Here is a 13,482-nt window from a genome sequence, read left to right on the forward strand (position 1 = left end):
TTCCCTTTCCCATGGGACAAACACAGGGACTATTGTTGTGTTGTTTGGTCACGTGACCCGTCCTGCCACGGCACGCTGTGACTCATTTGACACGCACTGTCACCACCGAACTACATCTGCACTCAGCAGCCTGATGGAGGGCTGGCTGTGATGTCAGCCTCATTACAGTCATTATCCCAAATTAACGATTGAGACTTTGGACCAAATGAAATGTCTTCTGAAGGGCTCTGTTGATTTACTGATTGTTTTTTTAGGTTGTTATACTTTTACGTCTCGTTTGTCCTCCCGCTGAAGACAATACAGAACAGTTTTTCTCTCATGTGTTCTCTAAATCATCAGAAATGTCATTGCTACACTAAAATTGACGAGAGTGATTTCTTCTATTTATCTCTTTTATTTAGGCTGTAAACACACAAACACATACACACAAGTTACACTAAATAAATCATGTATAAATGCCAGTGAAAAAGACAAATGCAGTAGATTACAAGAAGACTAATGAAGTCTACAGCCCCAAATCCCTCCCCTCAACAGCAACTGTAATATCATAGTTTAGCACAAGTTGTCACTGTAGTCAGAGTGAGCTGCGCATGAGTTTGAAGGGTGCTGTTTTGTTTTCTTCTAGACTTTCCAGCATCAGAAAACACAATAGCTAACAATGGAGGACTCAAGCAGCTCTTTCTTCACAATTAGTGAGCAGTGTCCAAATTAGGGTGCCTCCTTCCTTGGTGTCTGCATTTGATGAACAATTGTGTCACAGCAGTGTGACTAGGCTTTTCCATTTCAAAGGCACTGTACACACATTGTATTAACATCTGTCCTGAGAGATCCAGTCACATGTGGCGAGCGCTAAGTACACTTGGCATTAAAATGTGTCCTGAAGGTGTCTCCTGTGACCACATGTGATCGGATCTCACTTCCCCGCTCTACATGCAAATGAACACGTATGTGATTTTTGTTACGACAAAATTTTGACCCAGTTTGAGTGTACAGATGTGTCCGATATTGTGTGTCTGTATGTCGGCATGAGAGAGAGAGTAGTTAGGAGGCGCTGAATGAATCTCCTGCAGCTGCAGTAAAGAGAGATTTAATAAATTTTAAAAAACAACAGTCATGATGTCTTGGTCAGTGTTGATATTTTGGCGATGACCAAAACCAAATCAGCATATGGGTACAGATAAGTGATAATATCTGATCTGAGTGCGTTCACACCTGTACTTAGAGGTGTCTACTTGAGATCGGATCACAAAAACCACATGTGAACACCAGGTGAGTACAGGCCAAAGTCTCCTCCAAATGCGGCCAATAAATCTGTCATCATCCAATGGTTGGATCCTTCTTAGGCTAGGCCAGGATTGCTCTTCAATTGTTTTTCAAATGTAAAATGATGAGTGCAAATGACAAGAAGTCCAATGCCTAAATATCAGGCTGAACAGCTATTGGTAAACATGTTAAAAACCAAGGTGCATTGAATCTTTCTTGTTGTGTCAAACTGCAGCACTATTGTTAGGTGACAGCGGTAAGGACAGGACAAGCTGGTGATGCAGATCACAAAGATCTTCTGAAATCTCAATTCTCTGCCTTTGTGGTCAACACAGTCCAAAATGGCAACAACCTTCGTGGGTTACGTATACGTGTAGACCGCTTCCCCTGAAGGAGGTGGTCTGACAGTAGGAAATGATAGGTTTCCCTCAATGTTTACAGTTTCATGTAAAGAATTTAACAGCGACAGACAATGACACATTCAAAAGAGCAGTTTCTTCTGCAGTAGACCTAAAGCAGAAGGTTCATGGGATTCCAACACCATGTACAATTGTAAATCCAGTGTTCCATTGATAATGCAGTAGCTAATTTGAAGCTAGTTAACATTTACATCTGAAGATATTCACCCCGTGTAGGATCTGAAATATTTGGAGCTTGCTGTAATTGATTTGTCTGGATTCACCACAGGTGTAATGGATCAACACGAGACACAGCAAAATAAAAATAGCAGGTATTGAACCATCCATAGAAACTTGTGAAATCACAAACATCTGAATGATAATTCACTCCCCCTCGTTGCTCCTTCCAGATTTCACCAGCAACAAAGGCAGTGTATCTTACACACTCGGCAAACAGAGACCTGTAATGTTTCTGCTCAGCCTGAAGGACAGAGTGATAAGCTTGGAAGGAGCCTGCAGTTGAGGCACTGGTTCTAAAGAATTCATTTGATGTGGGTTGGGCCCCCGATCAAGCTGAAGGACATAGATGAAGAGAGAGATCTCTGGATACCTTGTTATGAGCCTGCTTTCACCACATCCTGGGGCTGGATAAAAAATGTTGAGGTTATTGTGGTGGCAGTGGTTTCTAAAGTTTTTATGGATGTTTTTTATGTCAAATCTTTAACATTATCCATTGCAAATGGGCAAGTTACAAACTTTACAGGGCAACATGTTAAGTCTGCTGGGTTGTTAGATATATAAAACATGATTTTTGGTGTAATATTCCTTCAGACAAAAATGTCCACCACTAAGGTACACATTAGAGGAAGTGAAGTCAGTAAGTGAGAGCTGACTTTGAAATGTTGGAGGTTTTCCTATTTCAGGAAAGTCCGAGTTTTCTTGAAACAACATCTATTGGACATTTGAGAAACTGCAGCTGATCACACTGTGAGCTAACACACAACGGCTTAAGTCTTGTTGGCTACAGATTGAGACACTTAATAATCAGACAGAGACCCAGGAAGATAATGATGCACAGACAAGAGAAATGGAGGGATAGGAGGAGCAAGATATCCCCCAGCAGGCTGTTCTCGTGGGGGTGCGGCAGAGGGATGGCAGGCTGAGGCGGGGGTAGTGGAGGCGGGGTCTGGGGCATCTCGCAATGAACCCCCGTCCAGCCCTGGTAGCACTGGCAGGTGAACTTGTTCTTCATGTCCAGGATGTCATAGTTGTTGAGGTGACCGCTGACGTGGAAATGGGGGCCCCTGGGTGTCGGCCTGCGGTGAATGTGGAAGAAGCGTGGATTCAGGTGCAGGTAAGCGTTTGAGTCGAGGCTCTTGCGGACGCACCTGCCATTCTTCTTGCACAATGCTTTGCTGCACAACTTAGCAGCTGATGTGACATTGATAACATAATGTCCCAGTGGGCCGTCGATATACTTCTTCACTGTCAGACAGTTCCTCTGTAGGAGGCAGAAGGAAAAACACAATCATAAGTCTGTAAAAATGTTTATTATATATAGCAGTATTTTTATTTCATACCTAACTATAAACTTTAAGTTAGCTAAATAAATACAGACCATTTACCATTTAATTTTCCTCACACTTTTGCTGTTACAGCACCATACGCCACGTCAGCAACTTAAGAATCAAAGTTGGCACTGTTGGAGCCCTAGGCAAGATTTCCGATTGGCGCACAATCGTGGTGATTCTTACTTCTATATTATTCTTTCTTCTCCTCCTATTCTTTGTGGCGCCTTCTGAATTGTGCACCCGATAATTTTATCCTTTTTTGATTCATCTTTGACTGTAACTGCAGTAACCCTGCAGACACACACCGGAGGCGGAAGCGCCAATTCTCGTGCGAGCAGCCGCCTGGCTGTTCACACAGGAAGCGCATTTCTCTGCGCCGGTTCGGGGGTAAATGATGATGGTCTTCACAGGTGACTGACCTACGCAAGCCTATAGTCGCAACCCCCCCACAAGAGATTGTGTGCTTGTGTGTGTCTGTCTGTATAGGCTGCATATTTAATCATTTATATAATATATCACTTTGTTTATTATGGATTTTCAGTGTTTTCTGGCCCGATTCACTCGTGGCGAGCAGAAAAAATAGAACAGACCCCTAAACCATCGCTGCAGATCGCGAGCCAGGAGCCGCCCCTGCGTTAGCAAACAACAACATTTGTGTTCAATTAAGAAGTAAGACTTGTTGCTGAAATTAATGTTTCTGATGACAAGTGAGCACAAGCTTATTTTTACAATTTCAGTTGTGTCATGTTATGTTTGAAAATGTCTTTTTGTTGATTTAAGTTTTTCTTTAGGAGTTTGTTGCAAAAAATGTCACCAACGGAAATACTAACCAATTAACCACATGTATCTCTTGTCTTCTGGATTCAAACACAGGGTTATGGAGGAGAAATTAAAGAAAACTTTTTGGAATTATCACTGTCAGTCATCATGAAGTCTTATTTTATGCACTGTGACCGCAAACAATAACACCATCCGTGGTTCCCTAATAGTGTTTTATGTAATGTATGCTGTAATGTAGTGGTAATCTGAGAATATGATGAATGCTCAGTTTTTTTGGGAGGGGTAAATGAATTTCATATTGAAATATATTTAAAGACCTTTGTAGTCCATGTTGGTGAATAAAAACCAAGTTTGTACCACTTAAGTCAATGCTAACTCATCATTTTTGAAATATATTTTGATGTTTACCATTAGTTACCATTACCTGTGATCGAGAGTATTCTGATGATCCCCAGAGGACGACGCCTGATGCTCCCAAAGCGGCGCTCTCCCCGATGGTATGAAGCAGGTCACTCTTAAACAGACAGATAATTAACACTGTGGCGAAATTAAAATTCAACCACTCTCCCTGATTTTTCTCAACTGATTTATTCTACAATCGCCTTCTACAAACACACTAGTTTCAGGTTTGAGGTTATTTTAAGAAGTTTGATGGGTTTATTTTATTTTGTTTAGTGGTTTTCTTCTTATTCATGAGATGTCTTGTGAGCAGATGCCCTAAGCATCTGTCTTAAGACAAAAAACTTACCTCAGAAAGAACCACAAAGGTGTAGGCATAGAAAGGTCTGGAGTAGACAAACACAGGCAATGTGAAGTCTGTACGGGCAATAGACGCAATCCTCATGGCTTCCTTGACTCGATAATGGACAAACTTGACAGTGTTGGGGGAGGACTTGAGCTCATAGTCAAGGTAGATGGAAGGGTAGAGGGCTGAGCTCTCCTTCCACAGCCACATCAGATGGTCATTGCGAACGTGCTCGACATTTGGACATTCGCCAGTGTACTGTTGTGGATGCTGCTTGTACCCATAGTTGTAGCAGTCTGGGAACAGGTAAAACCCCCACAGCCCATTCGGCCTGCGGCCCTCAGCCAGAGCTAAGGTCAGGTTCATAAAGTCTTGCCCAGCTCTTTCGAAACTTTCCTTTGCTTCCTTCTCTACTTTGCTCTCTGGCCAGTTTGGGTGAAGTTTCCGGATTTGATCCTTGGACTTATTGCGGTATATGTCCTTGGAGCCCCAGTTTCTGACCCACTGTGGCCTCCAGTTCTCCCAGTCAATGACACCCAAGCCTCGAAAATCCTTGTGCGGGATAAGCTTGTCAATGTCAGTCCGGGCCTTACTCAGGTGTTTGGAGATGCTCTGGTTCTGTGGCAAACCACCATTAATGGGGAACCCAGAGTTGGAGTAGTATGGGTAGTATCCCAGGTGGCTGTGGTAGAATATGGTGACATTTGGTCCACTGAGGGTTTCGTTGAGGTTTGCTACGATATCAAAAACACTGAGGTCCAGGTCTACTTTGAATCGAAGGCGGCAGGACTCCGTAGGTGCATTCCACACGACAACAAAAGGCCGATGGGGGATCAGAGGTGCACGGGCCGGCTTCATCTGGTCACCCCCAACTTGGAGCTTTACTCCAATGCCAACCCATAAGGCCATCGCAAGGAGATGGGAGCCCCATCTGTGCCATGGCCCCCGATTCTTCATGGAGCAATTAGTGGTCCTACACAGGGAGAGAGGAGAAATTACACATTTAGAGAGGAAATTAAGACATTATGAGCTTCAGTGAACATAGATAATAAAGCAGGCCTGTGGCAGGACACATGAGATGAAGTCACTGAAGTGAATGCTCCAAATTACACAATAGAGCAAAACACAAAGCTCCCCTGTTCTCTGATGGACTGGAATGGAAAAGATGCTAGTTCAAATCATAGATCAACAGAGACATTGTGGACAGGAAGAGCAATCAGGATAAGTTCCCTCTTTTCCTTTACTTCTCATAATTTCACATCCATTATAACCAATGCTTTTACCACTGTCAGACTGTGGGCTGGAATCTGATTGGCCCCTACAGTGCCCTGTCCCGACAGTAGTATTTTTTATATAAACTAGTCACTGGCTAACGATACTAATAATAGTAAAACAATTTGTTAAGAATTATTTTTATTTTCTAAGTATTTTTAAGTATGTGCTTGAACAAGGAACAATTTTCTAAATTTATTCAGGGATGTGTGGCTTTGCTTAAAACTATAGAGCTAACAGCATCAAGGAATTACTTAAATGTGCTAATTACTAAATCAGCAATTGTGCATGGAAGTTGGACATGTAATTAGCCCATCTGTGTAAAGGAAGGCCCTTTCATGGCCCTTGATTTAGAAAAATCATAGATCTGCCACTGGTCTGGTGGCAGTGAAGAAATTCAGAATGTGAAGATCATATTCCTACATAACTAGCAAGATACTCAGCAACAATCATTTAGCCATGAAAACAATGACAGGCCTGGTTGAGATTATCAACATATTTCTTTAAACTGCTCCTAACCGCTGCAACCACAGTTTCTGTACTTGCTGAAAACAGAAGCAACAGAATGCATTCAAATGAAATGCACACTCTGATTATAAAGATATTGATGGTTTTCAGCAGTTCTTTATGATGTGACCTCAAAAATGAATTGCTTGTCTTGAAGCAGTGTTAAGTCAAGTTACAGTTTAGACAACAGGATCCATACATTTTTTTAACGTTTCACATTACAGCAGAAATATGTTTCAACAAAATGTGTATTTTTTATTGTGGAACCACATCTATTAAGTTTAAAGTCTAATTCTGTGTATACTGTCTCCTCAGTTGCACATACAGTACATAGTCAAACACATCTTTTTTATCATTCATCTGAAACTATTCCCTCAGCTCTTTATGTAAGAGCCCCCTAACATACATACACACACTGTCCCCATATAATTGCTATTGGCGCCCCCTCATATGCAAGTAATCCATATTTAATGTTTTCCAAAGTCGGGGGGAAAAAGACATTGTGACCCAGCTCTTGGGAAACACGACCACTGAGGTTGCCTCCGAGGACGCAACGGAAAATCTCTCATCATTCTCTTTGCAGAATTGTAACCAGAGCAGGGTTGCAGGAAACCACCAGTGGGCTGAGGCTCCTCCAATCATTTCAACTTTTCATTCATCTGAGTTTTCTGATGACTTTAATGGCAAAAGAACTTTATGATCGCAGTAATCCTGGATGTGGATCAGTGAGTGGAGAGCTGAAGGAGATGAGGGTGAAAGGTTGAGGAGTTGAGAGTTTATATAGTCACAAATAAATTGTCAACATTTTTCCCGCAAAGCATTTTAGGAGGGTTGGAATTCTTTAGAACTTCCCTCGTGTCCGCTTCAGCTTTGTGAAGCATTTCTTAAGGCTTTGTGTGTGTCTCGCACCAGTTTCATAATCCTCCCTGAGTTATGGTTTTTCTGGTTATGCTGATCCAAAACAAACAAAGTGTGGTTAAGCCAGTCAGACTGTCCTCCAAACCATCGAGAGGCCCAGAGCCGCTGGACCCCCCAAAACAAAAAGTCTGAGTCAAGACTGACACAGGAGACGCAGTTTGATGTTTTGTCTCACACAGAGACAACAAACCGGTGAAAAGAAGCTGAACTCAACTAATTGGATCCAGATGTGGACAGAGGGGAGTAAGCTGTCACACTGAGTTAACCATCCTGATGTTTTGCCACCATAGTTGGTTGGCTCTATGGACAGCAGACAGTCAGTCTGGATTGACATATTTCAACAATTATAACTACTAAATGAATTGCCATAAATTAAGAAAAGAGAGGGACATTCACGATACCCAGAGAATCCTCATTGCTTTGGTGACTGCTTCAGAAATTATTAATGTGAACTACTAAGCAAACTAGCCAACCAGTCACACCAGCCTTCTGACTGGGCTGTTTACTTCCGTGTATCATATTATTGTTCTAAAAAATACATACTTTTTATCAGCAGAGGGCTGCTGAAAAAGCAACAAAGGCTCTCCATGCTAGTGAACTTGCCAAGTCTCAATTTCCCATGTCAGTATGAGTCTTAGAGGTATGGCGAATTGGTAAATTGTTTCTGAAACACTTACAATCTCATTGGTCGAAATACCCTTCATGTCCTTCGGACCAAATTAAATGATTTGCTGACGTACCTGTCTGTCACTAACTGACCTGCCTGCCAGCACCCTCCCTCTGCTCTCAATGCACATGACTGGAGTCTTCATCAGAATCAGAATCACGATCTGGTTTTATTGCCAAGCAGGTTTACACATACAGTGAATTTGCTGTGGTGTATTTGTATTTATAAGTATAAAAATGAACTAGGGCTGCGAGCAGCACTGTGCGGGCCCGAGCACTTGCGAACTCGGGACCTGATGCGGCCGCGGGAGAGGGCGAACAGGGACCGGGCGAAACGGCTCCGTGATGCCTGCATTTTGGTGGGAAGGATAAACACATAACTTCCTGCATCCGTCACGCGGCGCTGAACCCAGCCACTAATTACTTATTACAGTCCACACCATCAAGTGTAGACCACATGGTGAAGATTTTATGTAAGTAATCACCTGAACAACTAAACTCAACAGTGCAGTAAATCAAGGAAAAGACCATAATGGCACACAAGATGAATGACCAACAGCTGGTAAATTCAGGCAGTACCTTGCAGAAATGAGGGCAAAGGAGAATGAAGAAAAGAGCAGACAAGAACTTCAGAAGATAAAAAGAAATGTTCATCATGTACGATGACTATCAGGAGCCCAGTAAGGAACTGGCGACAATGAAAAATGAGAAAAAGGTGGCAGATGACACTATAATTCTAGAGGCGAATGAGCGGGAATCAGAACTCAGAAAGGAGAAGGAGAATCTGCTAAATCAAAATCTGGAGCTCTTTGAATTGCTGGTACAGGAGAAGAGTTTAAGTGCTCACCTCAATATCCAGCTCTGCGAAACAAAAAAGACTGCTGAGTTTACAGACGGACTGGAGATAACTTCAAGAGAGATACAATGAGGTCAAAGCAAAGCTGACTGCTTTTTTGACGGCTTGAACAAACTCGAAAACTCACCAAACTTCTGGGAGCGCATCGGGCCTGGTGACAATGTACGGATTCTGGAGTAATTCAAAATGGTTGTGGCAAAATGTTCACTTTTCAACGCTAAAGCAGAGAAAATAGTCAGAAGTTAGCGAGCGAATCAAGGAGAAGTCGTCTTCTAGCGACTGGTCAGGAAGTGCACGATCATATGTGGTGTTTTTTGATGAGAGGGCCAAAGGAGGGAGTGGGTTGCATCGGTTGTATTGCGTGGCCTACTCTTGCCAGTTTTTCCAGGCTAACAAACCTTAGCTTTAACTGTGCACTTGTTTGGCCACATACTGAGTAAAGTTAGTCCAACAAGTCCCAGATGAAAAGTCACCATGAGAACAAACTTAACTTTATTTGCATTGTAGAGCTGCTGATTCCTAGTGTTGTAATTATGATGAGAAAAGATCAGAATAATATTTCTTTCTAACACAACATTTGTGTCTGTTTCTCAACTCGATGAAAGAAAAGACTTTTAGGATCAGGACAAGCTGATGTGTTTGACAAATGTAATGGTGGGGGGTAATAAGCTGTGATCAAACAGATTTTGTGCCTGTGTTTGCTGGATTTGTATCTGCGGTGGCTTGGCAGTGGTGCAGTGTGCGCAAATGTGGAGATGCTGTGTTCTGGGGTCTCTGGCTGAGTCTGGATGATACTTTTGATTCATGACCAGCTTGCACAGTGTAGTCTGGAAAATATGAAGCCGGCCTTGAATTAACAGTTAATGATCCAGCGTTAATGTCCAGCAGCCAGAGACACCACACATGATGGTGGTGGTGTGTGTATGGGTGTGTGTGTGTGTGTGTGTGTGTTATGAGGGGGCTTTAAAACCTCAGAAACTCTGAGTCAGACTGCTGATTTTACTCCCAACATGTGTGGAGTTGCTTAATAAGTGAGCTGATTTAACACAGTATTCTCCAGACTAGATGTCTTCGTTGGTCTGATCCATAACGTACCCTTAAATAAAAGATACCTGATTATCTGTTAGAGAGCTGAGGACCGCCAGAGCTGGTCCCATTTGACTGGATGATAGTTAGACCTGATGCAAACTGTGATGGATGGGAACAGACCAAAACAGGAGCATGAATTTCCATTAAAGACAAGAGCAGCAAAACCAGACAGTTTTCCGACACTTCAGCGCTCACACTCTGAGCCTCATAAAACAATTTTCTTTCCTGTTATTATATAGTAACCATGATTTTTTTCCTTTTTTCAAGAACTCTGTGTTTCATTTTTTGGAGGAGGACTTGATTTCACATTCACATATTATAAAGCTCACTTAAAACCCTGCACTTGTTCCCAAATAGCCTTGTGCTCATATTTGCTCTGCTTGTGCTCACACTGTGCACTTGCACGCAGACATTTTGTTGACAAACTTAATGCATTCACTGAGCATGTTTTTGACTATTTCTTTAAAGTATAACTACTATGGATGCAAAGAAACCTGGATTCAGACACAAACGTAATTGAAGGGATGTAATTGCACTGGATCACTTACTGTAGGTCAGAGACTTCTTAAAATGCCGCATCAATGAATAAAGTAGAGTCTACACACTGACTCCAAACCACAAATGATCCATGTCAGGTCTTCATCCTCTCAAAATGCTTAAAAACGGCCACCACACCCATTTACAGTATATACGCAGCAATAGGCTGACGGGCCGCTGATGACAGGTGTGGTTAACCATCCAACCTGCCCGCAGTGATAAACAGCTCCAAGTTAAAAACAGTGCAAGGAGATACAACACATCTCAGGGAGTAGCAGTATGTCAAATTATCCACAATACTGTGAAGATATAATGTAGAGAAGGGGGAAGTTACAATGTACAAGAAGCAATTTGAACTTGAAAAATAAGACAATAAAATCACTTAACAAAAACTGCACACAAGCATTGAATTTACTTTGAACAAACACCACAGGGTGTGTGATATTCAACAATACAAGAGATATGTGACTATAACTTACAAAAACATTTGTGTGTTCAAAATAGCTGCTGATATGCTCAAAATTATAGACACAAATATGGCTGGGCATCCAACACGCCTTTAGTTTTGACTTCCATGCTTCAGCAGAGGAACTATCCTTTAGAGTGTGATGACCTCATGACCTTTCCTCTTGTGCCACCCTCAGATCAAACTCTACATTTTTAGCTCCACTACTAAGTGGACTAAGTATAGCCAATTCATCAGGACAAGTGCAGTGCCCTTGTAAACCTGCTTGTTTGGAATGTTCTGTTCTCTTGTCCTGTGTTGATGCTCCGGAGCTACTTCAGAATATTTCCTTGTCATTAGTGAGTCCTCCTCAAACAGTTCTACAATATACTGTTACTTGTATTGTTTGTGTGCTGGACGTTGTGTGCAGAGCTTTTTATAAACAGTCTATGGTGCAGAGTGAAGTTCATCCTACCTGGTTTATCTGCATTGAAGATGTTATAGTCGATGCCAACTGCCGACCACTGCTGTAGTTTATCTGAGGGTGTGGAAGAAGACATGTTCAACTTGGACTGAAGGCACACTGCCCCGCCCCCACTGACTATGGAGCACTGGTTGCCACCGAACTCGGCACTGCCCTTTCTAAGGCTATTTACACTTGACATGCCAAGTGAGAAGCTGAGTAGAAGAACGGTTCATAAGATATGCATTCCACATACAAACAGACAGACGTTTGTGGAATTGGTAGGTAGATATTGAGTAATCTGTTCATCATTCGGGGGGGGGCAGTAGGGCGTTTAGTCTGTGTCACTCAATAACACAGGTGAACGATACATTTGCGGCTCAGTTTAGGCCTGTCTGCTTCAAACACAGTGCTCGTTGGTTAGTTGACACCTCAAGCAACCTCGTTCATTTGAAGCCTAGAGAGGCCTTTTCACGGCCCGTGGCTCTCACACACACTGATTATATCTGGTTCCTTTCCAGCTTTCAGTGGAGTCCTGATTACCTTCACATGTGTTTTTCAGGCTGCGGTCTCCTTACTGCACTTTCCAGATGTGATTTGTATGGCTTTTATTAACACCAGCGCTCAGACACGTCACTGCTGCAACAACGGGAAGCTGCGTTTTACATTTTTGCCTTCACAGTTCAGTCATTAAGTCCATCTGTCCAACAGTCTGCCTGTTTATTTTTTTTTATTTCTGGAACACAGTGTCTCAAACATTACTGCTGCAATTAAACTCGACTGACCAAATGATTGATAGGAGGCAAAAAGACTGTATTTTACTGTGAGTGCAGGACCAGTCAGTTTTACAATAGATCACTAACCTGAGCATGAAATAAATTTCACTCAAAGATCAGAACATCAGACCAGAACACCGTGGCAATCCTCAAGTGAAGGATTGTTGCCAAGACACGACATTAACAAAATCTAAATTAATTAATTAATAAAGGAAATTCTGATAGAGGTCATTTTATACAATGATACTAGATTAGATGTTTAGATTTGTGAATACATTTTTTGTTTTAATGTATTTTAAGATTTCAATGAAATAAAAAACAGTTTTTATGATGAATTTGACATACCTTTCCGTCTCTGCTGACCATGCTGCGAACCAGAGCCTCCTTTTAGATGATTTCCTCACCTCTAGGGATTTAGACACAGATTGTCTGTCTGAAAAACTGCTCAATTGTCTGTTTCCCCCTCTCTCAGGTCCCCTGGGTTTTATTGGGGCAGAGATGCCCTACCATTGTTGGTTTGGCCCCTCCTCAACTGTGTCCAACAGGACTCTGATTTAGTGAAACAAACAAGACAGCACACAGACTTGTATGTTCCCTGAATGTTGGCTTTAACAATATGAAGTTCACAGCAGGGAGGGTGTGATACTTCAATGTTTGTTTAAATTTTACATACTTTATTATTTTCAGATTATTTACCTTTTGATGCCCTATATTTTATTGTCTGCTTTTTGTAACTTTAATACATATTTTCTCTTATTTCTATTCTGTTCACTTTTCAAATTCTGACTCTAGTGTTCCGTCATTGGTATTTTCAGGAGTTTGGTAGTGCTGGTGTATGGGGCAGCTGGTGTGTGAGTGTGTGTGTGTGTGTGTCTGTGTGTGCGTGAGTGGGCTTGTGTGTCAAATGTCCTAATGACGTTTCTAACATGCAACAGACACAACAAATTTAAAAACTAAAGTTTTACAAATATCTCCAGGTGAAACATGATGTCAAACACATAGACGACACCACGACGATGTCAAGAGAGTTTGTGGTGATCAGAGCCAATGCCAGTGTTGATGTGCTTCCTGCCTCTTTCTGCTGCACTTCCCTTCTCCTGAATCTGGAGGATTTGTTGCTGTTATGAACCATAGACTGTATATGAATACATCTGAACAGAGAATCTCCTGATGCGTTGTGAATGTGTGAAAGGCAA

The 13,482-nt window shown here is 42.0% G+C and overlaps 1 protein-coding gene across 2 annotated transcripts; it reads right to left on the reverse strand.

Annotated features, from left to right (window-relative positions):
* Nucleotides 1-361: 361 nt before the first annotated feature.
* Nucleotides 362-12,761, reverse strand: hyal6 (hyaluronoglucosaminidase 6). Of its 2 annotated transcripts, XM_035155963.2 has the most exons (5): nucleotides 12,632-12,761; nucleotides 11,523-11,585; nucleotides 4,761-5,730; nucleotides 4,437-4,526; nucleotides 362-3,162 (listed from the first exon to the last, which is right to left on the reverse strand). In XM_035155963.2, exons 3-5 carry the CDS (start codon nucleotides 5,712-5,714, stop codon nucleotides 2,683-2,685), a joined length of 1,524 nt encoding a protein of 507 aa, XP_035011854.1. In that variant the 5' UTR covers nucleotides 5,715-5,730; nucleotides 11,523-11,585; nucleotides 12,632-12,761; the 3' UTR covers nucleotides 362-2,682. The 2 variants fall into 2 exon arrangements, with proteins under 2 accessions (XP_035011854.1, XP_035011855.1); XM_035155964.2 differs by lacking the exon at nucleotides 11,523-11,585 and having other exon boundaries at nucleotides 12,632-12,740.
* Nucleotides 12,762-13,482: the final 721 nt, after the last annotated feature.

Source organism: Hippoglossus stenolepis, chromosome 5 (assembly GCF_022539355.2).
Source record: "Hippoglossus stenolepis isolate QCI-W04-F060 chromosome 5, HSTE1.2, whole genome shotgun sequence".
NCBI lineage: Eukaryota > Metazoa > Chordata > Actinopteri > Pleuronectiformes > Pleuronectidae > Hippoglossus > Hippoglossus stenolepis.

Excerpts from the sequence above, each read along its gene's own strand:
- hyal6 (XM_035155963.2), bottom strand. The coding sequence starts at position 5,714 with ATGAAGAATCGGGGGCCATGGCACAGATGGGGCTCCCATCTCCTTGCG. Across the intron at positions 4,527-4,760 it reads CCTTTGTGGTTCTTTCTGAG|AGTGACCTGCTTCATACCAT; the intron begins GTAAGTTTTTTG and ends TGTCTGTTTAAG. Across the intron at positions 3,163-4,436 it reads CAGAATACTCTCGATCACAG|AGGAACTGTCTGACAGTGAA; the intron begins GTAATGGTAACT and ends TGCCTCCTACAG.